Consider the following 27,864-nt stretch of genomic DNA (forward strand, 5'->3'; position numbering starts at 1 on the left):
TACATCTGGCCACAGAAGATCACAGGATCTACTGAATGTGAAGGAGGCCTACTGGGGGAAGCCACACTGTTTCATAGGCTCAATATGTCAGTTTGACACATTCAGTAGATCTCGTGATATTTTGTGGCCAAATGTAATTTCCTGGGGTATATTAGGACTATAGTAAATAAAATAAAAATAAATCGCTATAAAATTCTGTAAAAAAAATACATATTTAGCCCCATGCTTGAATGCCCCTGCCTCCCTGTCAAAAACCGCTAAAATCCCTAAAACGAAAGAAAGCAGCAAATGAAGAAAAATGAACACTCACCTTTTACTTTCTCTAATAACAACCTAAAACATGAACCTTGGTTGAAAAAGACTAAAGTTGTCCTTTAAATACTCCTGCTTGATTGATAGATAGATACAGTAGATAGATTGTTTGATTTAGAATAGACTATGCAAATGATTAAGCACAGGATTATGGTGTTGATTGGTATGCTATTAGTATTATAATTGTCTTCTCAGGTGGAGTTGTTTGAAATACCAGCAATTCTCAATTCGGCAATCAGTCCACAGTCTCTGCAGACTCAGATTCTGCAGTATCAGTTTTATGACTATCGACAGCCACATTCTGCTACCACCATACCCTCGTACTTATGGTTGAAAGTGACCACTCCATTGTCACGATAAAGGAGTGAGATGGGCTCCAGTTTAGTGGGGACACAGCAGGCACGCGAAGCTCTCTTGGGACTTCTAACACTCAGCAAAGTCTGGACTATGGCATGTTTGGTAGGTGAGACCTCTGAAGTCATAGGAGGGTTGCACACACCATTGCACTCATAAGCGTCATAACCCAGAGGCTGCATGATCCATGAATCCCAACCAATATCTTTAAAATCCACCCAGAGTGGGGTCCTCTTGCATGGCTCACTCTTAACATTGCGACGGATGCGGGGAGGTGTGTCAAAGATAAGGTTGGATTGCATTTGTGTGAGAGACTGTTTGTCCATCTCCTGTTGGTTCTGCTCTAGATTATCAGGAAGGTCATTCTCATGTCCAATCATCTGGTCGAGTTCTCGCTCATCCTCGTCATGGTCTCTATCTCTACTCTGATCATCTGAGAATACAATCATCACTGCATTGTGTTTCCCCTCCAAGAGTCTGTAAATATCAACGTGAACCAACTGTCGTTCTATAATCTGTAATGGGATCCCATCCTCTTCTGACCCACAGTTAGCAATGTGAACCTCCAATCTGTATGCTGTACAGCCTGATCTTTGCCAGAGTTTGATCACATGAGTCAGGTCAAATGAGATCCAGCTGTTATCTCTGACACGGATGTGCTTTGTCACCAGTTCCTCCAAGTCCTTCATCTCCACCACCTCTTCCTTATCCGTTCTTCTCCTTCTTGCTGTCCCCACCTCATTTGTCCAGAGAATATCCTCATGTATTTTGTAGATAGTAACCTTGCAGTCAAGGCCAGCATATGGTCTTTGGGTCTTCTTGAGTGTAGTGTAAAGGCGGAGCTCAGCTATTGCTATGTGTTCGTGGTGGGGGATGGAGATGTTGAATAGCAAGGGGTGTATCCTCACCCCCCTGACTGTCATACTGTAGGGGGAGGAATCTGAAATTAAAATATCAATAAGGGTGTCTCAGTTGGATTTTTATATTTGTTTGGGGAAAGGATGAGCCCAATATTTTCATCAATTTGACTTCTTGAAGGTACACATTTGCAATTATCAGTAAAAAGAATGATCAAACTACAATTTCTTTACAATTGATTAAAGTGCAGTTTTTGCAACTTGCAACTTATATGCAGTAGAAATACAAGACATTGCCCATTTCCAATTCAATTTCTTTCTCCATAAAATGTCAGTGAACTGTTCCCTTGAAACAATTACAAGACAGCTTATTTCTGATGTCACATATCATTTCCATCAATGACAAACTTCCTTTACAAATCAAATTATACATTCAGACAAAAAAATGGGTTTGTACCTTCATTCTTGAAACTGCGTACAATGTTGGCAGAGGGCACGACAGTGCGGTCATGGGCAAAACGGTTGTAAAGTTCCAGCATGTACTCCGGTGGTTCCTTGCGGTCAGAGTGGCTCCCAGGTTGGGGCCCTTGTTCTGTGGGATTTAGTGTGGACAGAAACTGTCTCAAGAGGTCCTGTGTATCCAAGGCATCATTCTGTCCCAACAGAGTGTTGTCAAGAGCACCATCACTGACAGAAGATGCCCTGTGATGGCTCTCAGTAGACATGATGGGACTGCTCTGATTCTGATCAGTCGACAACAGAAGTAGGACACTCAGAGTGCAGATATGCCCAAGTCTGGAGAAAACTGAAGCAGTCATGGTTAAGCCCAAGGACGGGATCCAAAGACTGAGTATCAAGTATGGAGATACAGTTGGATCCTCAGAAGAGGACACATGCAAATCGTTCCACCCTATCCAGGGTAGATTCTTTCCTTGAGGGACAACAGGTTGGCATTGGGGGCAGAGAGAAAACAGCTTTGTCCTTGTTGATCTTGTGATTGGGTGCAGAGGGCAGGGCTGTGTTGTCCAATGTGCTGTGCTGACATGTTGGGAGATCTCACTTAGGCCCTGCTCGGCCCACCTCTCTCTCTTTTCCAGAGACTTACAGTGCGCTATGGATACCCACAACTTCTCCTCATCTTCTGTCTTCTTGATAAGCTCCTTTGATGGATTTCTGTGACATGCCACAAGTGAAAATAACTACTCTTAATTTCTAAATTCAATACTGAATACAAAGAATTTAGTTTTTACACACAACTAAGGGGCCAAGAAATAAGAAAAACAATCTTGATTTGATTACTTAAATGCATTGTAATACATTGAAATATTACATGTCTATACTCTGCACATTTATAGTGGTCAACCGTCATTGTCAATATGTTGACTCATAACATGGGACCTCCACAAGAGGTCAGAGTAGTCTTAATATCTAGTACAGCTTGTCTTGAAATGGACAGTACATATATTTTGTTTACATAATGAACCAAGTACAGCCCTCCCATATCACCAGCTACTGAGTTATCATGTCGGGATTATAGGGGAAATCAGGAATTGGCATAACGTGTGTGTGTGTGTGTGTGTGTGTGTGTGTGTGTGTGTGTGTGTGTGTGTGTGTGTGTGTGTGTGTGTGTGTGTGTGTGTGTGTGTGTGTGTGTGTGTGTGTGTGTGTGTGTGTGTGTGTGTGTGTGTGTGTGTGTGTGTGTGTGTGTGTGTGTGTGTGTGTGTGTGTGTGTGTGTGTGTGTGTGTGTGTTATGAAAGATAAAACAAAACAAGAATTAGAAACTATGGATTTAATTTATTTCCATTCAATATCGCAATGCAAAAAGAGGACCACTGCAAAGCAAAATTGCACTACTGAATATAGCATAGCCTAACGATGTTAGCTAATTCACTGCTTTTTGCTTACCAGGTGATAACATTCACAACTGTTAATAAATAACATGAGTATTACAATAAATATTACAATATAAATACCTTCATTTAGAATAATAACAATCTTTTATTACACATTTACAATGCCATTTGCTTCAATTTGTTCAGAAAACAAAACCAAGCACCTGCTGAAAGAAAACATTGCAATCTAATAAGGTAAATTGTCAAGAAATGTGTCAATTCCAATTAGCCTGGATGTGTATGACGAGTAGGCTATACGCCTACATCTCCATTGGAGGATGATGTTTAATATCTTTGATTCCATTGTGTCAGTCATTCTTACATTTCTTAGGTCTACAAGACTTAGGTCAGCATTCATCACAAGGACACAAACTCATAGTTTAAGAAAGTATGTATTATATAAATCCACTCATTCTTATGTAGGGCTAAAAAATGTACATACATTACATTGTTTTCAGTTATACTGTATACTACTTTAATATATTTAAGATGAAGAGAGGGCCAGTTACAGTCCTACGTGATTCATTATGATTATCAGAAGAATATCATCATCTTGGTTAATATCTATTCAAATTACCCCCCAGATAATCTTCACATTCATGTTCGACAGCAATATTTCCTGCAAACAAAACAGAGCAATTTGAGCCAAAAAACATTTCCTCTCATCTGTGTGCAAGAGTGGTGAAATGCCTAACATTCATACACCAACGATGGAATGTGGATGTGATCTTGCCTGACCCTGCCGTCAACGTTAGACCCAGGAGTCAAGTGGTGGAGGTTTGCTTTCCACCAAGCCCACTGCAGGCCTCCCAGCTCTGATGAAGAGCTTTCTCTCAGGGATAGCCTGGATAAATAACACACAAAAACAGGGAAGCGTTCCAGGAAAGTTCTATTTGGTCGCTGTCAGGCAGAAAACTTACGTCTTTTGATGTCATCTTTTTATTTATTTATAAATCACTGTCCCATTTTATACTTAATCGTATGACAGTGTACAGCGAAAGTAGCGAAAACGGCAGATCTACAAGCACATAAACACATCGCATTGCCTTGTGTTGTGAGCTTGTAGATTTGCCATTCTTGCTATTTTTACGTTTCTGCCTATGACATGGGAAAACAGGGATCCCAGGATGAAAGTGGATAATCTGTTTTTTTATAAATATTTAACCAATGGATTACCTGGATAGGTTCTCTCTCCATCAAGTGTCCTTTTCCATCCCCACTCTGTTCTAAGGTGGAGTAGCCATCTGGGAAATTAGAAAATGTAAGTGTGTAATCACAGTCAGATTATACCCTAGGGTGTAGTGTAAATCTATTCAGAATTACACGAGCGATCTTGGAGCTGGGAGAGACGTGCACACATTATTGCAATGCATTAGGTTATAGCATTGTAACATCATAGTTGTCCTACAGTAGTGAGTAGTGATGACAACATGCCACAGTATACCATTTACATCTCTTTACTCTGGTTGCATCGTAATGATGTAATATCAGTCCTTTATTATATCCATTACCCCCATTCCTTGCCCCATCATGACCCATTGACCCATGCCCAACACATGTCATCACATGCCCCAGAGTCCAGACAGACAGAAAGTTGGAGAGATAGGGCAGAGATTTGTGCTCTGCTGAGAACACCTTTCTTTGTTTTTCTTTGGAGATGAATATCTCAAACTGATACAAAATTCATGCTGAGGGTTAGGGTTAGGGTTAGCTGCCACAAACCTTGTGGCAGCATACTCATTCAAAGTGAAATCCAAGAGAGCTAAAGGGTAATGCAACAAGATTTTTTTTCTGCAAATAGAGCACTGTCATGCTCACCCCAAAGTTCATACATCATTCATACCGTTTTCTTTTTTCCAAAAAAGGGATGGATATGAAACAAAACTCTGTGCAGAGGCACAGACCACGGCTGGATGATTCACTTGGATTGTTCCATGTGGGAGTATGATTCCTTGTGGAAGTATGGTTTCATCTGGTATGCACTCATACACGGAGGGCATGTCTGTCTACTAACCTTGACACAGTTTATTTACCCTTACTGTATCTCTATATGGTGACCCTTATTCCTAAACTATTTTGCCTTTCCTCCTATGCACAGCTTTGTGTGTTTGTACCACGGAGCAAACACTGAGCATTTGATGATGTATGGTGATATTAAGAGCTGGAAGAGCGCCTCTCACTTCACACAAGTGTGATCTTTTTAATATTTTGAAAATCCTTTCAAATAGCCGATCTACAAGCTCACAGTGTGTCGATGTAGATCGGCTAGTTGAACTATTTTAAAGTATTTTTCAAATTAGTAAAACATTGAAAATAAGTTTAGGGATAAGGGGTGGTACAAGATAGAGCCCAATAATTAACACACACGTCATTCTAAAATTATCTGAATAAATAAATGTGATAATAGATTGCAACTCTTGTGTCACATCCCCTTTGGCCTGGCCTGCAGGGCCTCCCTTTAGTGTACCGGTACTCTCCTATCTATGGGCGCGTTCGGAAACGGCGCACTGAGCACACGGTGCAATGCAAGCTAATAGGCGAGTGCGCTCCCGGTGCGCATCCTCCTCCATTTGTCATGGCCCCACGGGCCGGATTGTGACACTCGTTTAATATCATACTAATAATATAAGTCCTGGTGGTTTGTGTGGCAGTATATTAACCTTATCCACAACAACACTGGTTTATAGTTGGTCTGTGATTCAAGACTCGATTGAGTCCACTACTTTTTAACATGATGAATGTTTCAACTAATTAGCTTACCTTGGTTTTTCTCCATGAGAGGCAGGGTGATGTCATCATTGCCTTGTTTTCCACTCTTTGATTTTTTAGATGATCCTGTAGTTGGCTGCAGGGTTACATCATAACAACTTTAACATTATGCTTTTGTGTTTGCGGTTCTCAAAGTGGGTTCTGGGGACCCTCAGGAGTCATTGAGGGCATTCCAGGGGTCCCCACCTCGTGTCTGTCTGTCTGTCTGTCGGTCGGTGGGTGCCAAACTTTGCACACACACTCCCTAGATGCCAACGATGAACCTCTGCCCCAAATTTTCCAGAACAGCCTGTTATAGCGCCACCAAGAGGCCGACTTTTGTAGAACACATGTTTTGATATTTCTCCTCCATATTTTGTCCAAAAATCCTGCAAATCGTTACACAGTATCTATAGTCATGTGCTCAAGACAGATCTGTCCGATATTTCATATTCTATACTGATTGTCTAACATTGGCTTTCAAAGTTTACAGGATTGGCCCGTTTTGAACAAAAAGCCTCAAATCATGAACGCAGCATGCAATTTACGTGAAATCTTTCACAGATGTTCCTTCCTGCTAGGCTGAGGAATATATCCCACCCTTTTCACATTGGCCTGTTATAGCGTCACCAACAGGTGCCCCATATTTTATGCCCATATATGGAGCTTTCTGTATCTGTCTCTCTGTGTCCCTTTATTATAGAGTTCTGTGTCAGGCATGCATATTTATGAAGTGTTAACTTGTGATGTCAGAACAGGCCAGCTCCATATATGGAGATATAGGGTTGATCAGGTCCAGAGCCCGGGCAAAGGCAATTTTTGTGCTGGTTCTGGACAATAGGCTATCCGACGGACTCAACACCAGGCACTGCACTCCCTGTGGTGGTGTGGAACGCATGTGTCGAATTTGAAGTCGGTGGGGCGAACGGTTTTCGAGTTATGTACACAAGTACGTACGTATGTACATACACACAGAGACTTGGTGCATTCATAGATAGATGTATTGAAAATAGCTGATATATACAAGCTTAAAAAAATAAATCTTGGAATAAAATCTTTTTTTCCAAATAGCAGTCCGCGGCTAAATACATTGGCTGTGTACATTCATTTGGGGGTCCTTGAACCCCAAATGAGTTAGACTAATTAACAGCAAGGGGAATAGACTGGGGAACATACCTTGAAGTGGCTCTTGTTCCAACCTGCCTTACAAAGACTACCCCTCAAGTCCTTGTAGGCCCATATTGTCTGAAGCACATGGGATGCTGCCTTGGTCTCACGCACAGATTGGCTGGAAAAACATGCATCATATCAAAACAATACTAATTGTGTACATGAATCCTCTTGAATTAACGAAGTCTGTGTTAATGAATGTCTCCTCTCCAATGATCAATTAGAGGTGAACAATGGCATGTTTGGCCACTATGGCGCTTCTGAGGAAATCTAAACTGCATGGACTAATGCAACGCATGTATCCCGCCTTCCCGCCTATTCCTTCTCACATCGTATCCAGGGGCGGTTGGTGCTCCTTTGAGCCTTTGATCAAGGACCCCAAACATAATGTCCACAAAAGAGCACAATGTGTAGAGCTCATACTACGTGTTACTAGGCCGCAGGCCTGTCACAATTATTACATAATCGCCTGATATTATTTAAGATAATCATCAGAATCGTTTCAGTTCATCTGTATAAATTCAGCTGTAGAAAAATTTCAATGACATTGGGATGTAAACAAAACTATTATTGTAAAATTGGTTCCATAATTTTGTTCACCTTTAAAAAAAATGTTTTTGAATTTGTTAGTTGGAAGACACAAACCTTGTCTTGTTGATGGCTACCAATTTCTGAACAGTGTGGCCCTGTATGAGAGCCCGTGCGTTCTCTGGGCTATCGGAAATTATCTCATGGATTGTGTTCAAAATAGACACCACTGTATCTGACTCGAGATTCTTTGCTGGGTGTTGCTGGCCACATGGCAGGTTATTGACCAGGTCCCTCATAGCATAGCTCCCTATAATGAGAGAAAAACAACATTATAATGTATTTTATGCGTGCATGTGCTTATACAGTATGTGTGTGGTTGTTAGTCAAAAGCTACACCCCCACCTATTAAGTCTTTATTTCGTCGATCTATGGCCAAGTTGCGAAGTGCAATAGCCACAGCCCGCACCACCTTGTCAGCATCGGAACGTAGCAACTCCACCAAGACAGGAAGCCCTTTCTCTTTTCTGACTGTTGCGCGTATAAAGCTGGACCACTATGAGCCGAAACAAAGAAAATGTTAATTTATACTCGTACATGATGAAGGTGTTCTACAACAGAGTATGACACGAAACCATACTTAGTTGACCAGCGTCCCCCAGGGCTCTACAGTATACAAGATTCTCTAGTGTTTCCCAGTCTACACCAAATGTCTTTGCAGACAAAATAGCTCACATACACACACAACCTTAGCACGCACGCATGCACGCACGCACACAGCACTGTAGCATCTGTTACATCTCACTCACAGCCCAGTGTCCTGCAGCGAGGTTCTGCAGAGCCCCAGCAGCTGCTTCCAGGGTGTTGTGGTTCTGACTGCGAGTGAGGAGAGAAAGGTACAGCCTCACCACCTCTGGTTGGTACAGTAGCTCCAGTCCTTTAAAGACAAAGTGTGTGTGTGTGTGTGTGTGTGTGTGTGTGTGTGTGTGTGTGTGTGTGTGTGTGTGTGTGTGTGTGTGTGGGGAGAGAGAGAGGGCATGAGATAAACTAAAGTCATCCTAACTTATTGTTAGACAGAATACTCCCACACCAGATTAAGAATTAGCCAGCAGTATGCACACAGTGGCCCATAAGATATGCAGGCTACCCCCAGATCAACACTGTTCTGCCTGTTATACTTGATGCACTGCAAATTATATTATGTTTTTGGCTGGACCAGCAGGCAAGCCTAATAGACTCAGATTGCTGGCTGACTGATTAATCGTCCCGGATGTAGTCTATCCTCGGCTGGTCTAACAACCAGTGATAGCTATCCCATCGTGCAGAATACCTGAGCACAAACTCAATACAAAGACTGTTAACTGTGAGTGGACGACCCAATTAAGCATTACACTTGTTTACAACAGGGTCCACCATGTTCAATTCATCAAAACATTTAGAGACGTACAAATAGACACTTCAATATAGTCAAAGAGCAGAACAGGAATTCATCATAATGGAGGTAAAAAGGGAAAATAAACATATACAGTGAGGGAAAAGGGGGGGGGGGGGAGATTCGGATTTTACGGGGGCCAGTTTCGAATTGCAGCCGTCCGTAGGTGCCCTTTGAGAGCGGTTTTGAAGGAGTAAAGGGATTCACATGTCTTAATGACTGTTGGTAGGGTGTTCCACATTTTGGTGGTGAGGTCCCTCTCACTCAGCCTGGCACTGGCACAACAACCGTGACAGCAGGTATACAGGATTCGGATTAACACCTGGCCGGATAGATATTAAAGCATCTCTAATATAAGCCTTTTTTTTTTTTTTGAGAGAGAGAGAGAGATGCTTCTCCTAGGGATAAGGAGCTTTCCATATCGCCTTCAATTGCGTCAAGCATTTGTCACAAAAACAGAACGTAGTTACTCTGCCACTAACTGCTTGTATCTTGTATACATGCACTGTATGCACCAGTTTGCACCCGGCATACAGTATGCCACAATTTGCTAGTCTGAATGGTTTTCTGTTTCATTATTAATAACTAAAAAGGTGTCCACTTGTATTTCTTGTTGGAATTGGCAGCATCTAGTAGTATACCAGGGCTAGGGGGGGGGGGGGGGATTCTCTTTCAGTAGGCTCTGAAATCCAATTTGATGGGGCTTTATTGGCATGGGATAATATTATTACAAATGTGTAACCAGAACTGGCAACTTTGGAATCAAGCATAGTATAGAAATGCAAACCGAAACAGCTTTTGCCGTTGGAAAATATACAGTATATAAACAACAGATGATTGACAGTCAGAATAGTGGTTGTATTCCTTTGGATGTCCTACTCCTTTTCCTGTCGCAACAGCTCATACATCTAGTTTCTACACATTGTTTTCACATTGCTGTACTTTACCCAACATATATGGGTCTGGTGTATTTGTACTGTGGGCCACATGGTATCACAATGTATTTGTGTGTGGTGGTGTGTGGCGGGTGCAGGAACGCATGCATGCATCCCTAGTTTATCGCATTCTGTTGGTCGATTTGTGCATCATAGTTAATCTCATTGTGTTGGTCGATTTGTGCACGCATGTCTGTCCTGAGTACTCCAGAGGGACAGCACAAAAATATTAAATAACATATGTGTCATTCACAGATTCGAAAGATATTCCCGTATTGGTTTACTGGCAACGTGCACGAAAGGTTTGCTGATCGGTCAAGAGGTTTGCAAGATTAGTTCCATGCAGACTCACGCACACATTCACACACTCACAAACGGAGAGGGGCAAAAACATAATATCCGCCTGGCCTTTGCTTTGGCAGAGATAATGAGTCTGTTTGTGTACTGTATGTCTTTCTGTCTGCAAATCCGTCCACCAGAGGATGGTGCTTAGCTGAATATAATTCACTGCTAAAGGGTCAAATACAATGACCTATACAGTACAGTGGAAAAGATAGGCCAGAACTCCAGTTCCCATGAGCCTGTTCACCTGACCTGTTCCACTCCAACACACCTGCTCACATTAGACTGAATCAATCATTCTACTGTACCTGTCTTTACCCCTTTTCATTTATAGCCACACATTTTCCATCCTTGTATTCCTCCGTTTTGCACTTTGTTAGCCTATAATGCCTATTCATAATTGTATTGTTTTTGGCCTATAGTGACGTATCCAAGATAGGGATGTCAAGTTCAGAGCTTAAGTTGAAGGAGAAAGGAATGCCTCTGCTTTGTTCTGTTCTGACAGCATAATTCAACTGCTTGTCTAGTCCACTGCAACTCACCTTCACACATTGTTGTACCACTTTCCTTATTATTAGTTGTTGACACACTGGGCCAATCGCTTTCAATAATGCAACACTCCTCAATGAATATATCTCTGCTGTCGGGAAGAAACCACTTAACTCCAAAATGTACATTTTTCAGGAAATGAAAGAAATATATTTTTCAGGAAATTAAGGAAACCTTATATTTTGAAAACAAAGCAATATGCCTTCATCAAAGTTGGTGTTTTGACTTTATATATTGTCAATTACTTGCATGAGATGGGGAGAGGTGGTGGAGTTAGCTGTTTTAGCAGACAGTTTGAGGGTCCAATGGAGTTAAGAGCTTTTGTCCCAAGCTCTACTACTTTTCATTGGTTTCATATTTTCGAAACAACACACAGACAGTGTATGCAAAACAAAAAAAAACAAAAACCTCAAAAATGGAGTTGGGTGGCTTCCTCCCGACAACAACGCTATGTACTGACTGCTGGTTTAAATCAAATAGACTCTGTTTTTGCCATTTTCATTGCAACATGTGCTATGCAAAATGTAATGACACTGTCGTGTGGTTTGCCATCGGCTGTAAAAGAGAGCCACATGGTGGTGCTCTGGTACAGCAATTACAGTAATCGGGCTGAATGGCTGTCAGACTTTAAAAGATGGTCATATTTTCAAATATGACCCCCTTTGGAAATGGCTGTGCACAGCACATGAAAATTTGGGTTCAAGATTATTTTATTGGCATATTTTAAGTCAAATGAACTATTCATTACCTTTCATTGGTTCTGTACGCTTTGGTAAATCCAATGTACCATATTTTCTGTCCATAAATCCATTTTTCCAACCTGTACAGTCACAATCCACAAGCAGAAGCATGTGCACACATGTCACATGCACAGACACACATGCATGCACATGCGCGCACGCACACACACACACACACACACACACACACACACACACACACACACACACACACACACACACACACACACACACACAATAATACATGAATATACCTGAATACTGTGTGTCTCTGTATATTCAATACAAATATACAAACTGTGAAGACAACTGTATTTGGAACCAATTAAAGCAGACTGACCTTGACTGAACCAATCCTCTGTTGAATAGTGAAGGCACAAACAAAAGAGAGACCAGGAGTTCAAGGTTAGATTGTGTTGCAGCAGCCCACAAAAGTTGTCACGTTTATCAGGCTCAGAGCTCAGAGAGCATTGAATTGGCCAGACTGGCACACGTGACACGACTAAAGCATGTGGATTATATCGATCGTTGTTTAACAGATAAGATGCTATTGTAGAAAAATAATAATAAGTAAATTAACTCATTCACTTATCATTCTATATCCACCTTTGGTTCGCTTCCCTCCAAAACAGTCGGCCTCATTCTTTTTCTTCTGATGCCCTCCTGACTTTGGCACATGATTGGAGAAGGGCTCTTGAAATCGCTCTGCCCCTGGTATTTCTTTGTGAACATGATAGGATAGATTTCGCAGGATGCACACACAGTTCTCTACTGACTGAAAGACATTAAGAATGACATCACATTTTGATTAAATCAAGACCACAGAAGGTTTCATAAGCACAGGATACAGGCACATCCCAATTCACTTAATGATAATCACAGAAAGTCAAACAAAACTGTTGACAGACAGACAAAATTGTGTTTTTTGCAAACAATATGCTCCACTTGGCTGCATGCATATAAATTGAAAGCAACTGGGCTAATCGTATTCAGCAATGTTCATTGACAACTATGAAACAAACGTAACCAAATATTGTGACAGACTTTTATTTCTTAAAAAAACTAAACAAATTAAGATGCCAGATTAACTAGTCAGCAGACTGGCAGGTTTTAATCTGGTGTGTGTACTCTTTGGTTATGGGATTACATTACAATGACCTGGCTATCAATCAATTATGCAATGTAAATTTAATATTGGTGCATATACAGAGAGTACCTGTACATAACTGGATAATGCATTTAGAATTGGAATGCTTCTCAAAAGGAAAACCTTTTTTGGGTGCCAAGTCAGATGATGATCTATTGTATTGCGTTAATAGCTTCAATTTCCAGGGTTCATTTTCTCCTGCCTTTCTGTGCCAACATAAATTAAATATCATGCTCCCACATAATGACATCTCATCAATGGCTAAAATCAAGTCTCTGTGGAAATACAAAGAAAATGCTTAGTCGTGGTATTTCTCTCTATAATAGCAGATTCAAGTTATATTCTCAAATTGGTCTTGGGTTGACTTTTCCTCAGATAAGACTAGTGTAGTATGTGCAGTGTGCCTCAGTAACCTTGTTGTCAGTCTCCTTGTTGATCACAGCTGAGTGAAGAGCGTGAAGGAGAGCATCCACCAGACCCTCACACTGCCTCAGCCTCTGTCGAGCCTCTGCCCCATCTGAGCTCACATTCCTGGGGAAACCAGTTCTGTTAGCAAGCTGAGAGAACAGGAAGATGCATTATTATTATAATCGATGATGATGATGATTATTATGATTATGATTATGATTATTAGCTGTTGAGACAGATCTTGAGGCAGAAAAAAGAAAAAAAAGAAAAAAATAATACGAAGAAAATATGAAAGAAATTAATATGTCAAGAATAAAGGGGGAGAAATGAATCACTGATTGATTTGTTTGAAAATTCATTGATTCATTTGAAAATGTTATTCACAGTATGTAGAATTTCAAATGAAAGCACAAGGATGTCCTGATGCATTTCTTTCGCTTCTGATTCCCGATACCTCAATTTCTGTGTTAGCCGATACCGATTCCGAATACCCATATACCAGTGTCGTGATCTCGTGTTGTGTTTATAGCTATCCAGCTGTATATCTGGTGTTGTGTTTATAGCAGACTCCTCACTCAAATGTGCACTTGCAGTTTGGGCAACTCCAAAGCATACTCCACATGCCCAAACATTTTATTTACCTGCCATAGTGTCAACCCCTTACACCTGTGCCAGATCTGTGGTTAGTGTAGAATGACCAAAGAATACTGGTAACTTTATAAACCGAGTTCCATTTATTGAACACTGTACAACTCTGTCATAGACTCATATAGCAACAAGTTACAACAGTGTAATAATAATAACCGGCTTGCGCATGCATGGTACGCCATCACCATTACCGTGGCTGCCGAAGCACATACAAAGCAAGAATTGGGTGAAGGCTCTACAGTTAGACTGGCATATTCGCCAATACCGATATGACCCGATATGACAAATAAGGGCTGATCCGACACCGGGCACTGCACTTATGCCCAATTATGGAGTCTGGCCCAGGCAGAGGCCTTGTGATGTCAGCTGTGGCCCAGGCAGAGGCCTTTTGTGGCGTTTCTGGACAACCGTGGGTCCGACCAACTCGACACCGGGCACTGCACTCCCTGTGGGGGTGTGGAACGGGTGTGTCGACTTTTAAGTAGGTGGGTTGAACGGTTCTCGAGTTATGTGGATTTCAGACGTACACACACTTGGTGCATTTATAGTTGGATAGAGAGGGTCAGCCGCTATACAAAATAAAGCTTAGAGGAAGACTTGCTGATGAACCGTTAAAAGATTGTTTTAATACAATTTGACACAATAAAGACAGACTTTGCTGTTGTATTGTGTTGTGTTTCTTGGTTACCTCAGACATCCAGAAGTGTTCTTAAAGACGGTGGTCCACTCAGTGTCCTGGAGTCTACAGTGTTCAGTAGGATCTCTCCTCCAGCCCGACTGTGGTATGACCACTTCATCAGTCAGAGTCTGAAGACCGTGGTTGATGACGCTCATCTTCAGAGGCTCATGAGAGGAAAGATTCCACAGCGTTCCTATAAAGAAAATGTCATATTTTATTATGCTCCAGGGACACTGCAGTTATTTACAGTAACAACAAGCAAACAATTATACTAACATATTAGCAAAAATATCTGTTGGAGTAACTAACAGTAACTTAATCAGAAAATATTTAAAATAGTAAAAATACAAAAAACTAGAAGTGTGTGTAGGTGCATGCCTGCGTCTGTGTGCATGTGCTGATGGGAACACAGCGAAGACATCCGTGTCTGTATACCTGTGACCAGCTCTCTGACCTCCATGCTGCTGGACTTCCTAAGCAGTCGCACCAAGGCCGGGATACCTTCACAGACCTTGATGGCCACTTTGTTGTTGTGGTCCTTGCCGTAGGAGATGTTGCGTAAGGCACCGCAGGCCTTGCGGTGGACCTCGGGCTTGGGGTGGTCCAGTAACTCCACCAGTATTGGCACCCCCATCAGCTGCCTGACCTCCTGTTTGATGCGGTCGTTCTCGTAGCACAGGTGCTGCAGGTAGGCGGCTGCGTTGGACTTGACGGGGTCCATGGGGTGGCTGAGCATGGATATCACCTCCCGCAGATTGGGGTCTCGCCACCGAGGGTCTCTGCGGATACTGTCCAGGCTGACCATGCTGCTGCGTTTGTGGGGGAACTGTAGGGTCTGGGCCCGGGACACTGTCTGGTAGAACGGGTTTGAGTTGGCATCCACCTGGGGCATGATGGCGTCTTCATAGCCACCTCTGCAGAAACAGAGAGAGAGAGGTGTGTGTGTGTGTGTGTGTGTGTGTGTGTGTGTGTGTCACAGACAGACAGACAGTGTGCAAATGTGTGTGCATGAGGGTGGAGTCGAGGGAGATTACTGTTAACATTAGCAAAACCCCCCGTTCAAGTAGTGGTATCATTTAATGCATGCAATGTTAGTCATCTAACATATCCCAATTAAAGACAGAGGCCCAGTGAATGAAACTGTATCCCAGAGTGCATGGGCAATATCCTTTGTGAACAGTTTAGTCACTGTGCTGTATATGGGTTGAGGAAAGAGCGTCTGGCATGCAGTAACAAGTGAAACCTCCTTATTTATCGACTTTGTGGCAGGCTGCCATCTCATGATTGATAGCACCTGCTCCTAAACGTCAGCCCATCTGTCTCTCCTGCCCACTAGGCTGGCTGCATGGGACAAACTAAAGATCTCTGTTGGGCCGTACTGCTACGGAGAGTAATCCATTATATACTGTACTTCATCGCATGATAGTGTCCCGCTTCGTGTTGCATGACTTGCATCCGTGACACGTTATGTCGGTTATTTCTGGCATGCAACACCGGTCCGCCATACAGTGGAGTTTATACTCCACTAAGTAAGCATAATATTTATAATTATCACTGCAGGTCCTTTGCGGCAAAAGGATAGAATATTAATGTGCATGTTTTTTGAGTGACTTAATTGCTTCTGGAGAAAATTGCTTCAGGAGAATTGTTATTATTTTTTCTTTTTCTTTTTACAATTCACACATTGACACACACATGATTACACATGCACACATGCATGCATACACACATGCACACGCATACACGTACTGTATACTACCATGCTCCCACGACGTGTAATTTCAGTTTCTTCATTAGAGCTGTATTAATTTAAATCATTCCCGCCTCCTTGTTTTAATTTATTTTAATTCCTTGGAGGTGATAAACGGATAGATTCTTATTCTTTAACTTAGCCTATGCAGTATAAATTTGACCTGGCAAATAAAAATAATAAAATATATTACTAATTGAAATAAATATTTCCTCACATCCTTCTCATGTCTAATCTCAATGTGTGAGGATGGTGATCCTAAGTACTGAACATCTCTGTACAGAAGATGCCTCCAGTACTGAGACAGCTACCTACACACATCAAAAATCAGTGGTCTGTAAAATGCAAACCATTAGCCTTTGTTAAAGGTAACCCCATTATAGGGAGAGCCTATCCATATTTCAGTGACCGTGACACAAATTGAATGTCCTTAACTGCTTTAATGAGAATCAAATGCTTGAACAAAACACCTACCACAGAGAAGTTAACACGGCCATTGTATTGTTTCATTAAAGGTGAGAAAAAGTCTCTATGATAATTACACTTTTGGGTTATGTACAAAAATGTAAAATGATGGCTATTGCTCTATTGGCTGTTTTACCCACTAATTACCTGGTGCGGGACGGTTCCCTGAGAAGCTCCAAGGTGGTGATGGGTCTAAACTGGTGGATGCCCCCCAGTGTTGCGTAACTGGCAGGCGGGTGGTCAGTCTTAGCATCCTGGGCATCCATGCCTCGCTCCCCATGGTCTTCACCTTCAGCCTGGCTGCCGAGGCTCATAGGACCATAGTTGTCCCTGGGAGGAAGGGGCAGGGTGTAGTGAGTCCCAGGCTGGAGGTTTCTTGAGGGCCAGTAGCTGGGGAGACCATTTCGGGACAGGCTTCCATACCCTGGACATATGTCCCCTCCAAGGCCACCGAAGTTGTCGGGAACGTTGTAGTGGCTGCTGTTCTGGCCCTCTGTGTTCACAGACGGAGCCTCCACTGGCCAGGTGAGTGTAGTGACAGTGGTACTACTGGTTGTTGTTGGTGCAAGGGACTCTGCGGCTTGGCTGTTTGCTGCAGACGTGGACTGCTCGGGTGGGATTTCTTGAACAAATTGAGAGGGTGGCTGGCATGTGTCAGGTGTATCAGTTGCTTCAGGTGCTTCAGGTGTTTCAGGTGTTTCAAGTGTATCAGGTGTCTCAAGTGTTTCAGGCGTGTCAGACATCTCGAGGTTGAGCGGCCCAGCGGTATCTGGAGTTTCTACCTGCTCGCACTCCTGCTCCACTGCTCTGGAGTCCTAGAATGAGGTACAAAGGTACACAGCAAAAGTGTCATTTTGAGTGTAAAAAATATATCATAATAAGGGTCCATTTCCCATTGCTGTGTGCCAGACAGACAGACAGGTAGGTTATGACTTGATGAATAATGATCCCTATACCCCCCTACAATTGTGGACAGAATGGGAAGACAACTGTTGTTCGCGGCAGAGAAAAAAACAACACGCATGTTATAACGGGGCGACTGTGGCTCAGGAGGTAGAGCAGGTTGTCCAATGATCCGTGGGTCAGCGGTTCGAATCACGGCTCTTCCTGTATACATGTCGAAGTGTCCTTGGGCAAGACACTGATCCCCACGTTGTCTCACTCCAATGAGTCGGTCGGTGCCTTACATGGTAGCTTGCCACCATTGGTGTGTGCATGTGGGAAGTGAGGACGTTGGCGTCGACTGTTCGCCTCCCAATGTATGAATAAATGGACCATTGTAAAGCGCTTTGAGCACTTAAAAAGCGCTATAAAAATGCAGGAAGGATGGATGGGGAAGGATTAACGTATGGAATGTCAGAACAGGTTCTGACATATATCTATATATGGATATCTAATAGCTTTAGGTCAGATGTAGAGTTGCTGGCCAATATTCTCCATGGGCTAAGTAGCGACTGCAGGTCGCATTTACTATGACCTCAGGGATCTCCGATGTCACATGATGTCATGAGACCTGGTCACCATATATGGGGGCTTTCCCTAGCTCTGGTCCATAGCTCTAATGCGTTGCATTTAGAGCTATGTTACTCTCGACTTCAGCTGCTCGCATGAATGCAGACCAACCTCTCGTCTTTAGCGTAAATAAAAATAAAGTTTTTGCTACTCACCAAAACAAAGGCGGGTTGTGTCATTAGAAAGCCTATTTTCCTTAGTGGGAGCACTCTGAGCCCTCCACCACACGTATAAACGGTACTTTTTGGCCAAAAGGGGATTTTGTTTCCATCAAAAAGAAATACTTTTAGTTACTCCGCTGCGCCCTCTACCGATATTGCCCAGAGAACTGCCTCATAGAGAATATTTTTCCTCCGGTGAAAGAAAATCCCTTTCTGGCCAAAAAGTACCATTTATAGTGTGGTGGGGGGTGCTTCCACTAAGGAAAGTAGGCTTTCTAATGACACAACCCGCCTTTGTTTTGATTTACTAAAGACGAGAGGCTGGTCTGCATTCATGCGAGCGGCGGAAGTCGAGAGTAACATAGCTCTAAATGCAACGCATTGTTGTAACATAATCTGACTTGCAGAAATATTTTGTATCATCACAGAATAGACACAGACAGACACATTAGAACTTATACAATTGGGTCCCTATTTTCTTATCCCTAAACGTTTTTTTGTACTATTTTGAAAGAAAAACATTTTTAAATAATTCAAATAGCCAATCTACAAGCTCACAACATGTCGCTGCAGATCGGCTATTTGAAATATCAAATGTTTTTCAAAATAGTAAAAAAAAAAAAAAGGCAAAGAAGTTTATGGTAAGGCATGTACGAAAATAGGGTCCCCTAGGTCTCATAATTCAATCACTGTCCCCTCTAATATCAGAACAATTATTCAAAGTCGAGCTGAAACTCAATTAAAAAAATCCCACCCGTGTGAACCGAGTGGTGCAACTCGGACATTGCTGTTCCTTGGAGTGGTTGCACCACTCAAAAATCAAAGTAAGTAGTAGTTTTGTAATTAATTAATCAAAAATAATTGCATGTTTAATCGCATATCAATATTTGACCTGAGAAGCAATCAATCAATGAGTGAAAACATAAATTTAAGCAACAAAATATAGTTTATTTCTTTATCAAGGTGGTACTAAACAGACCAACAGATCAGTGCAAGTTTTACCATAAAGTAGAGCCATTCTAGTTATATATTCTGAGATTCAGGCACCGGTGTCCGGCATGATCGGTATGCCTCAAACTTGTCCAGTGAGAGAGGTTCTGTGGTGCAAAAAGTCGTTGCTTCTTGACTTGCACTTAAGCCGCTACGTTGCTATTGCTACTACTTCTGCCACCTCCTCCCATGTTTCCTCCTGATCGGAGTCTTCTTCAGTTTGAGAGTCAGTAACTAGAGATTAGCCCATTCTGACCGGGCACCCATTTTGGTGTTGGCATCATGTTATGCTTTAGCTATTGAAAAATAGCAGATCTACAAGCTCATATCGTGCCACCGAGTGGCGCGATACGAGCTTGTAGGTCTGCTATTTTTAGAAAAATCGAAGAACGACTGATATTTTTAGAATCTGATCTCAGGTCAGAATGGGTTCATCAGACCAGTGTGTGTCCGGCGGAAACCTCGTATGAATCTGATCTCAGGTCAGAATGGGCTAGAGATTAGAGAACCTCCCTCTGGCTGCTCTGCATCAGGAGGGCACTCCATCTTCCCCAAATTGATCACGTCCTCGCTGAAGGGTTGGTCAGCCCAGTGCAGATCCGGCTCCTCCCTCAATCTATTGGTCGTCATCTGGAGAACATGGGCCCTGTCCAGTCTGCTGTGCTGAGGGGCATCCCCGACCACTAGCCTGTAGTGTCCCACATCTGTCAGCTGGGGGGGCTGGGGCTGTTCCACAGCCAGGGAAGCCTGAATACCGCCATATATAAAGACCAGGATGGAGAGTACAACAGTGAGGAGACTACTATGACCATCATGCACAGGGACACCTTCAAGACGGTATTGATCTCCACACCAAAGGTGTCCTCAAAGTGCCACTTCCAGGATTTGTAGTCATGCGGTTTGAGATCAACCAACATTTGGCCAATAGAATCGCCCAGCGCCTCTGATATCCAGCTCTCCTCACCCCCCAGAAGCTTCAGAATCTCCACCACATCTTGTGCGGACAGTCTCACCTTGGCGTATTATGTTCTTGAGGTCACTGGGCACACCAATTCTGTCTATCTTCTTCAGGAGCCTGGTGAGAAATCGTTTGAACACTGGCGTGCACGTGGGCTGTTCTTGAAGAAATGCAATTTTCCTCTTCTGATCTTCAACTTGCTTTCGCAAAATCTCCTCTTTGTGGTTAAAAACTGGCAGCTCATCTTCATTGTAGTCCTGAATGTATTCTCTTATATTTATTGGCAGACTCGGATAGTTTGATGCCTCTATGGGTTTTCTCATGGTTTTAGTGGTCGGATCGTAGTTGAGCATATCATATGGGTCAATCCAGTCGTCGTGTTGTAATATCGCAGCATGCAGTGACAGGCTGCATACCAGCAGCACAATGAGCTGCATGCTGGCACAGAGAGACATTTTTTCCAAGCTAACAAGCTAGTTGTCTGTGTAGTTTGCAATGCTTTGCAGACAATCCGGTAGCCTTCTGTGTGGCGTTTGACTTATAAAAGCCACATTTCAAGGAGCATCACTGAACCGCATCACTGAATAGATGAGTCAGACAGGTCCATATAGAATTGCAGGTTGGCCAAATATGGAGTCCATGATGTCATAGTCTTCAAGTATTCTGACTAGAAACAACAGTAAGTTAGTAACCATAACCTGAACTCACCCAAACATATTACCAAGTCCTCACTGATGCGTGCGCCTAGTTTGAAATCGGTCAGTCCCATATGCGCATGATATGTCTGAGCAACTCGGTCGGAGCTGCAGTTTTTCACAACCGGTTCTCCATACTGTATATAACCATATATGGGCATATATTGGCATAGGCTGCTTGATGCCAGTATTCTCAACTCCCTTGAACCAAACCCAAATGCTGTAGTAGACATCCGAGACAGTTGCTGGTGTTCTTGGAAAGTCCAAACATGCTTTTGTATCTAAATATTAACTTTTACCTTCATTAAATCATAAAGGCTACTGAACTAATTTGTCCTAGAAATCATATGTCATCCTCATTCTAGCACAATATTCTAGGCTTTGTACACCACCAGCAAATCATGAATTGTTTTTGCCTGCCAATGAATAATGAGTTCTGTTGAAAATGAGTTTAGATTGGACCATGATGAGACAAGCTGGGGTCCAGCTATTGTTGAGTAGAGTACAGTAAATTGCACTTAATTCAATGGCCTGACGATTTTGACATTAACTCTTTCACAACATTGCTTGTTTTGAACAAAACCAATTGATTTCCATTAAACAACTGTCAAGTGATTTAAATTAGTCTTATGAAATACAGTACAATGACGTTTCACATTCTCCCCACATAGTACTCTCTGGCAATCAGTTTAAGTATGTTTAATGGATGTCTGATATTAAAAGCATATAATGGCTCATAAATCCTGGCAAGAAGAAATACGCCCTACAAAATACATTACTGTTATCTCTTTAGACATAAAGCACAGACACTGTTGTGCATGCATCAGGAAATAGATAAGATAATAATAAGATAAGACAATATATTTGCTGTTTCCATTTGGGCTGAGAAGAGAAGGTTGTATACAGCCAGGGGTGTATATAGAATCTGAATGTGTTTAATTTAGGTTGTCTAAAATAAATTTAGAGACACAAATAATGGTAGAGAGTTTAGGTAGGGCGTTGGGGGGGGGGGGGGGGGTTCCTATGTCATCATTAGTCATGTAAAACATTACAAGAGTGACAGGAAGCACATTATGTGAGATTCGAAGTAATGATGTTAGGCTTGAAAATCTAGTAACTAATGCAGCTTGTTATCAAGGTTACTTGAACCTGACCCCTTTTTGGCAGAAGAAGGTCCCCTTCCTGCCATTCAGCCAATCAGAAGGAAGAGAAAAGAATGATGCCAACAGCGTACTAGCGATGCATTCAATCTGATAATGTCTCAAACCTCTGTGTCTGTCTGCTGTGGTGTGTCTGTCTCTGTTGAGCTGTCATTGGCAGAGGTCACCATGGAGATGTTGGAGGTGGGCGTGTCCAGATCATCATTGGTGGATGGGTGGTCCTGAGCTGCCTCTTTAGAATCTAGGGATAAGGGCAGAGGCAAGGGGCAAGGCCCCTCCGAGCTCTGCTCCTAAATCACACACACACACACACACACACACACACACACACACACACACACACACATTATGTTACTTTCTGGTGTCAAGCTTAGAAGATTTTTCTATAGGACCAGTTACACAAAATAAGTTTGCCAGTTAATTTGTCCTTTTATTATCTCCAGAAGGCGAAAGGCAAATTCTTGCTCCTGTGTTTCTGTTCGTCTGTCCGTGAATCCCAAAGTATTTTAATATAATATATTTTTTGAAATATTTTGAATTCTATCATCTCAGGTTCACTGTCCCGCACCGTCCCTCCATATGCCGTGCACGTGGTGAAAAAGTCTCAGCAATGCCTCTACTGCTTCTGGCGCCTGAAGACATTCAGGGTGAGCCACTGAGCCCCCCATCCCAGCCCAGGTCATTCTTCAACTGCACCGTTGAGAGCGGCACTAAATGGTATGGAAACTGCACCGCCCTGCAACCACAAAGCACTACAGCCCACATTCTCAGAGGGGAGCTTCACTCCCTACAGTGAACACTCAAATATCAACACAAAAATCGTGTGTAACTAACAAGGGCTGAGCAGATCATCAAGTAGGTACACAAACACCGCTGCTGTAGCCAGGCAAACAAATACCTGTGTATTAGAAGCCATTCCATCAGACTTCAGAATCAGATTAATAATACCGTATTACTGATTTTGTATTTTATAGGGAGTAGTTAAGTATCTTGCGCAGGGACCCTTTAACACATACACAAACCGGAGCAGTGGGGGCACTTCTGTTTCCCAGATGGCCTCTATACCCACTCAGCTATATAGCCACCTAAGATGGCATCATTTATGTCTACTCAGTCTCTGAGGAGTTCAAAAACCTGCCTGCCAGTGACATCAGCAGTAGCCTAGTTTGGTCTTTTCAAACTTTTTTTTTTTTCACTGTTTTGTTTATTCAAGATTCAGGGTATACAGTAAATCAAATGACAGTATATATGACACACCCATAAGAAACATATCAAAGATAACAAAATGTTGTGAGTCCATACACAAAATATTGTGGTAGCATAAAATAAAAATAAGAAAATAAAATGAAAAGTTGCATAGTCCTAACATGGAAGCGACACTGATACAAACCACATAACCTGAATCAAGTTTTGAAACAAAAACAAGACAAACGTACGACAAGACAAGACAAGACAACATGGCATGGTCTTTTCAAACTTTTACATTTTTGGATTAGTGGCTTCTATTTCAACATAAGTTTCCAGGAAGAGAAATCTATAGGTTGCAAAAGTAACCCCGGTTATTTGTATAATATGAGCGGGCTCATGTCTAACTTATAACCGAGACATTGAAGTGTGTATTATGAATAAATAAACGGTATTTCCCATTAGCTTGGAATCCCCATCATTATCAATGATGTCATTGGTAGACAGGTTTCGGAACTGTCCATAGCCCACCAATGAGACGCAGAGCAGTGAGTACATTGTTCCACGATTTGTCGTTAAGTCACATTTGCACGCCGGGTGCTACGCTGGGTGCTACTTTCCTTCCAACACGATTGATGAGTCCGTTTTGTAATTAAAGCTTCTTGTGCTTTATTGACTACACACATGCACATGATCAACATTCAACAACACAGAATTATATTGGTGCACCAAGGCTATACAGTCCAGCCTTGCTATGCATTTAAATCAACGTCCTTTATAACATATAGCACCATTGAGCCTGCTCTCTCGCACGCACGCACGCACGCACGCACACACGCACGCACACGCCCCACACACACACGTCGCACACGCGCGCACACACACACACACACACACACACACACACACACACACACACACACACACACACACACACACACACACACACACACACACACACACACACACACACACACACACACACACACACACACACACACACACACACACACACACACAAGAGAGATTGAATGGACTGAAACCAGCACTCCCCAAAACAACAGGTTTGGAGATCTGTTGGGAATAGATTACATGAAACAGTCAGTGCGCCCAGTCCCAATGTTTGTAAACAAATACTTGGTCTATACATACCATGTTTATGGTTATGGGGGAAAAAAATGTTTATCTCATCTGGTGAGAAGCTGGAGGCTGCAGGATGGCAGCCCCTCAGTCAAATCCTGTCACATTTGTGTGTCGTATCCTACTGACTCACTTAACAGTGACTGAGGAGCCCCCACCGGGAAGATGTACAGTCTTTGCCCTACTCCTCCAACCCCCAACACGTCTCGTCCTAGGAATACATGCAGTGATAATCATAAATATCACCTTCCCCGCCCGACTTAATCCCTCCTCCAAACATAGGGCCTCTCAGGCCTAATGTGTTAATATATAGACGGATGCACCACAGTGGATTCGAACCCACAACCTCTGTGGTGGTGGGCAGGCACTTTACCACTGCACCGCCCAGGCACTGGCATGTAGTTCTGAATGTGGTTTGACATGGCTCATGAACGTCATGTCACTCAGCTGTGACAAGTCTTCATATTCCATTAACTTTCTAAAACTGATTCCCCACTATTTAAACAGTAAATGATTTTCTTTTTTTAGACTTTTATCTAAACTAATCTAAATGTATCCTTCATTTTATCCTACCGCAGAACTGAAGCACAGGCAATTTCCCCACATAATTATTCAGTATTCTGTTCTAATCTGCTCTATTAATGTTGTTAAATTAACTCTAAATTCCCATTTTGAAGGCAGCCGCATCAAACACTGCAGTCATTGCAATTCTTGTAATGTAGTAAGTCTGGAGCCAAAGAGCATCGCGGGCTCATTAGTACAAGAGCTTGATCAAACGCAATCTTGGTTTTTCAACCAGGCCCAGTTTCCATGAGCCTGGTTGAGAGAGGACCAAACGAACACACAGAACACACTGAGAGGATCCTAACATGAGCACCTATGGGTAAATGATTGGTACCATAGTTATGTGGTGCCAAAGTGACAGATACTAGGCAGTATTTGTATTATTCTTCAGGACCACACAGCTTAATTAAGGGATTGGAGAACCATGGTAAGTTGGCTAAGTAACTGTTTTGCTCTTGGCTGGGATAGTGAGTCTTGCTCAAGCTCCAGGGATCCCCAGGGCCTTATTTGAATAACGCACAACTCATTCACTCATTCAGAGTGAACAGGTACTGTACATCTGGCTGTGACAAGCTGAGGCTCTCTGCTGCTTCATCTGTAAACAGCCCCACTCTCATGCTGCTGCTTTAGATTTACAAATGTGTTGCAATGTATAGATGTTGGGGGCAGGGGGGCAGTCAGACAGATATTTTGTGAAGCCTGAAACTCCTGAAAGTTCATATAATGGCCTGTTGTGGCGCTGTCACTGGACCCAAAATAAAACCATAGCCCCATAGAAGTCCATGTATTTGGGCCCAACTTCACCTAGACTGTATTACCTTAATAAACATGGTCATGCATACTTTCTGCTTCCAGTCACTAGTTTAAAGTCTAATTTTTAATGTCATAATATTCTTTTTGGAAAATTATGGTCCCATTTATAAAATAAATGACCATAAAGTCGCGTATGTTCTGAGGGGCGTGGCTACCGTTACAGTCTATGATCGGGAGTCCCCACCCACTCGAGTCAAAATAAAAACCAACGGAGAAGAAGGGGGGAAGTCCCGCCTCGTTGTCTGGGCAGCCAATGGCCAGCTGGACACAAACGGAGCCAGCCAATGGCCAGCTGGGCCCAAACGGATCTAGAAAGATGGCGACTTACAGTGCAGGAATAACAGGCTTCATTTTACGTCCATGTTAGACCCGGGGAACGCTTTGTCCATATTTTTTACAGTCTATGGTTGGGGGTGATGCAGAAGACATAATTAATACTGCTTGTTCTAATCTAGTCAACTCTCCTATCAAGACCAATAGTGCTGCTTTATTTTTGAAAGGCTCACAGTCTGGTGGTATATAGAGTGAGTTTAGATTCAGCGCCCATCTCAAGGACATGAAATCTCACTTAATGCTGGATGCATAATACTCCCCCTTGTAGAGGTAAGACAGAGCTGGAAGGTAAATCCATTTTACAAGTCTAGAATAAATTATCAATAACATATATGATGTGTTTTGACTTTGAGCAGTGTGGCTGAAACCGTAATGGCTCCATATCCATAGGATGCTAAAACATGAAGTCATGCCTCTGAAGTAAATCAGAATACATTATTCACTAATCTGTCACAACAGACCGCAACCCCCCCCCCCCATCAGGGTATTGAATCGATACAGTAGGTGTCAATCTAGAGAAGATACTGTGCATTAATTGCAACCAAAAGCGATATCTAAAATGAAAGATACTTCTCATTTCAGACATTTAAGCTGTACGGTTGCCTCTACACATTAGTCGACAAATGTATCTATTTATTTTTCCCCTCTGAGAACCTGGACCCTCCTTTCTCTTTATGGCTTTAATGTATGTTATAGAAGCCTTTACTGTATGTTATAGAAGCCTCTGGTCCTCAAACAGTTAAATACTGCATGGTCAGATTTAATGTCTCTCTGACACACCAAGGCTATATGGTGAGCTGTGTGTGTTAGAGAATATGCAGCACATGAACCTGTCTCACAGCCACTGCTTATAATGCAACCAATGATCAATACCCTCCTTAAAAGCTTATGGTTTTTAGACACACACACACACACACACACACACACACACACACACACACACACACACACACACACACACACATGTAAGAGATGCTATATGTACAGTACGTCCCTGCACACAGACACACACACACACACACACACACACACACACACAAGGAGATTGCACCGAACAGTGGTGAGAGAAGAGTAGTGCTGTGCCTTCATGCAGCATGACAGAGGTGGAATGCAAAGAGCCGCTGTGGGCTAGAGCTTTCTGTGGTGTAGGGCAAAAAAGCAAATATTAGAGGCATTCAAAGGTAAAATAAATAATATATATATATATATATATATATATATTCTTACCTCTTTCACTTCAGCAGGCATTGTTAAATCTGCTCTGATTGTAATAGCCCCTCACACAGACGACAAATATTAGTCCCCTCTGAGGTGCAAAAACTGCGTCTTTCCCCCCTCTCCCTTGGCTGGTTTCTTCCTTCACTTTCCCTCTGAGTGTCAAGGCTGTTCAAACGTG

The 27,864-nt window shown here is 42.5% G+C and overlaps 2 protein-coding genes across 2 annotated transcripts; both read right to left on the reverse strand.

Moving 5' to 3' along the window:
* Positions 1–596: 596 nt before the first annotated feature.
* On the reverse strand, positions 597–2,248 carry LOC310879614 (bone morphogenetic protein 10-like; the record flags this gene model as incomplete). The annotated part of the gene is made up of 2 exons (XM_083794385.1): positions 597–1,606; positions 1,981–2,248. The coding sequence occupies 2 exons, from the start codon at positions 2,246–2,248 to the stop codon at positions 597–599; spliced, it is 1,278 nt and encodes a 425-aa protein (XP_083650511.1).
* Positions 2,249–3,924: 1,676 nt separating this feature from the next.
* LOC310879615 (splicing regulator ARVCF-like) lies at positions 3,925–27,801 on the reverse strand. The gene is made up of 16 exons (XM_083794386.1): positions 27,696–27,801; positions 22,541–22,723; positions 17,105–17,772; positions 15,178–15,656; positions 14,752–14,935; positions 13,421–13,538; positions 12,467–12,635; positions 12,201–12,218; positions 11,869–11,940; positions 8,672–8,799; positions 8,268–8,418; positions 7,980–8,172; positions 7,341–7,452; positions 6,177–6,261; positions 4,593–4,660; positions 3,925–4,260 (listed from the first exon to the last, which is right to left on the reverse strand). Exons 1-16 carry the CDS (start codon positions 27,714–27,716, stop codon positions 4,168–4,170), a joined length of 2,742 nt encoding a protein of 913 aa, XP_083650512.1. The 5' UTR covers positions 27,717–27,801; the 3' UTR covers positions 3,925–4,167.
* Positions 27,802–27,864: the final 63 nt, after the last annotated feature.

This window comes from Protomyctophum parallelum (genome assembly GCF_964188405.1).
Source record: "Protomyctophum parallelum genome assembly, chromosome: 21".
In the NCBI taxonomy this organism is placed as follows: domain Eukaryota; kingdom Metazoa; phylum Chordata; class Actinopteri; order Myctophiformes; family Myctophidae; genus Protomyctophum; species Protomyctophum parallelum.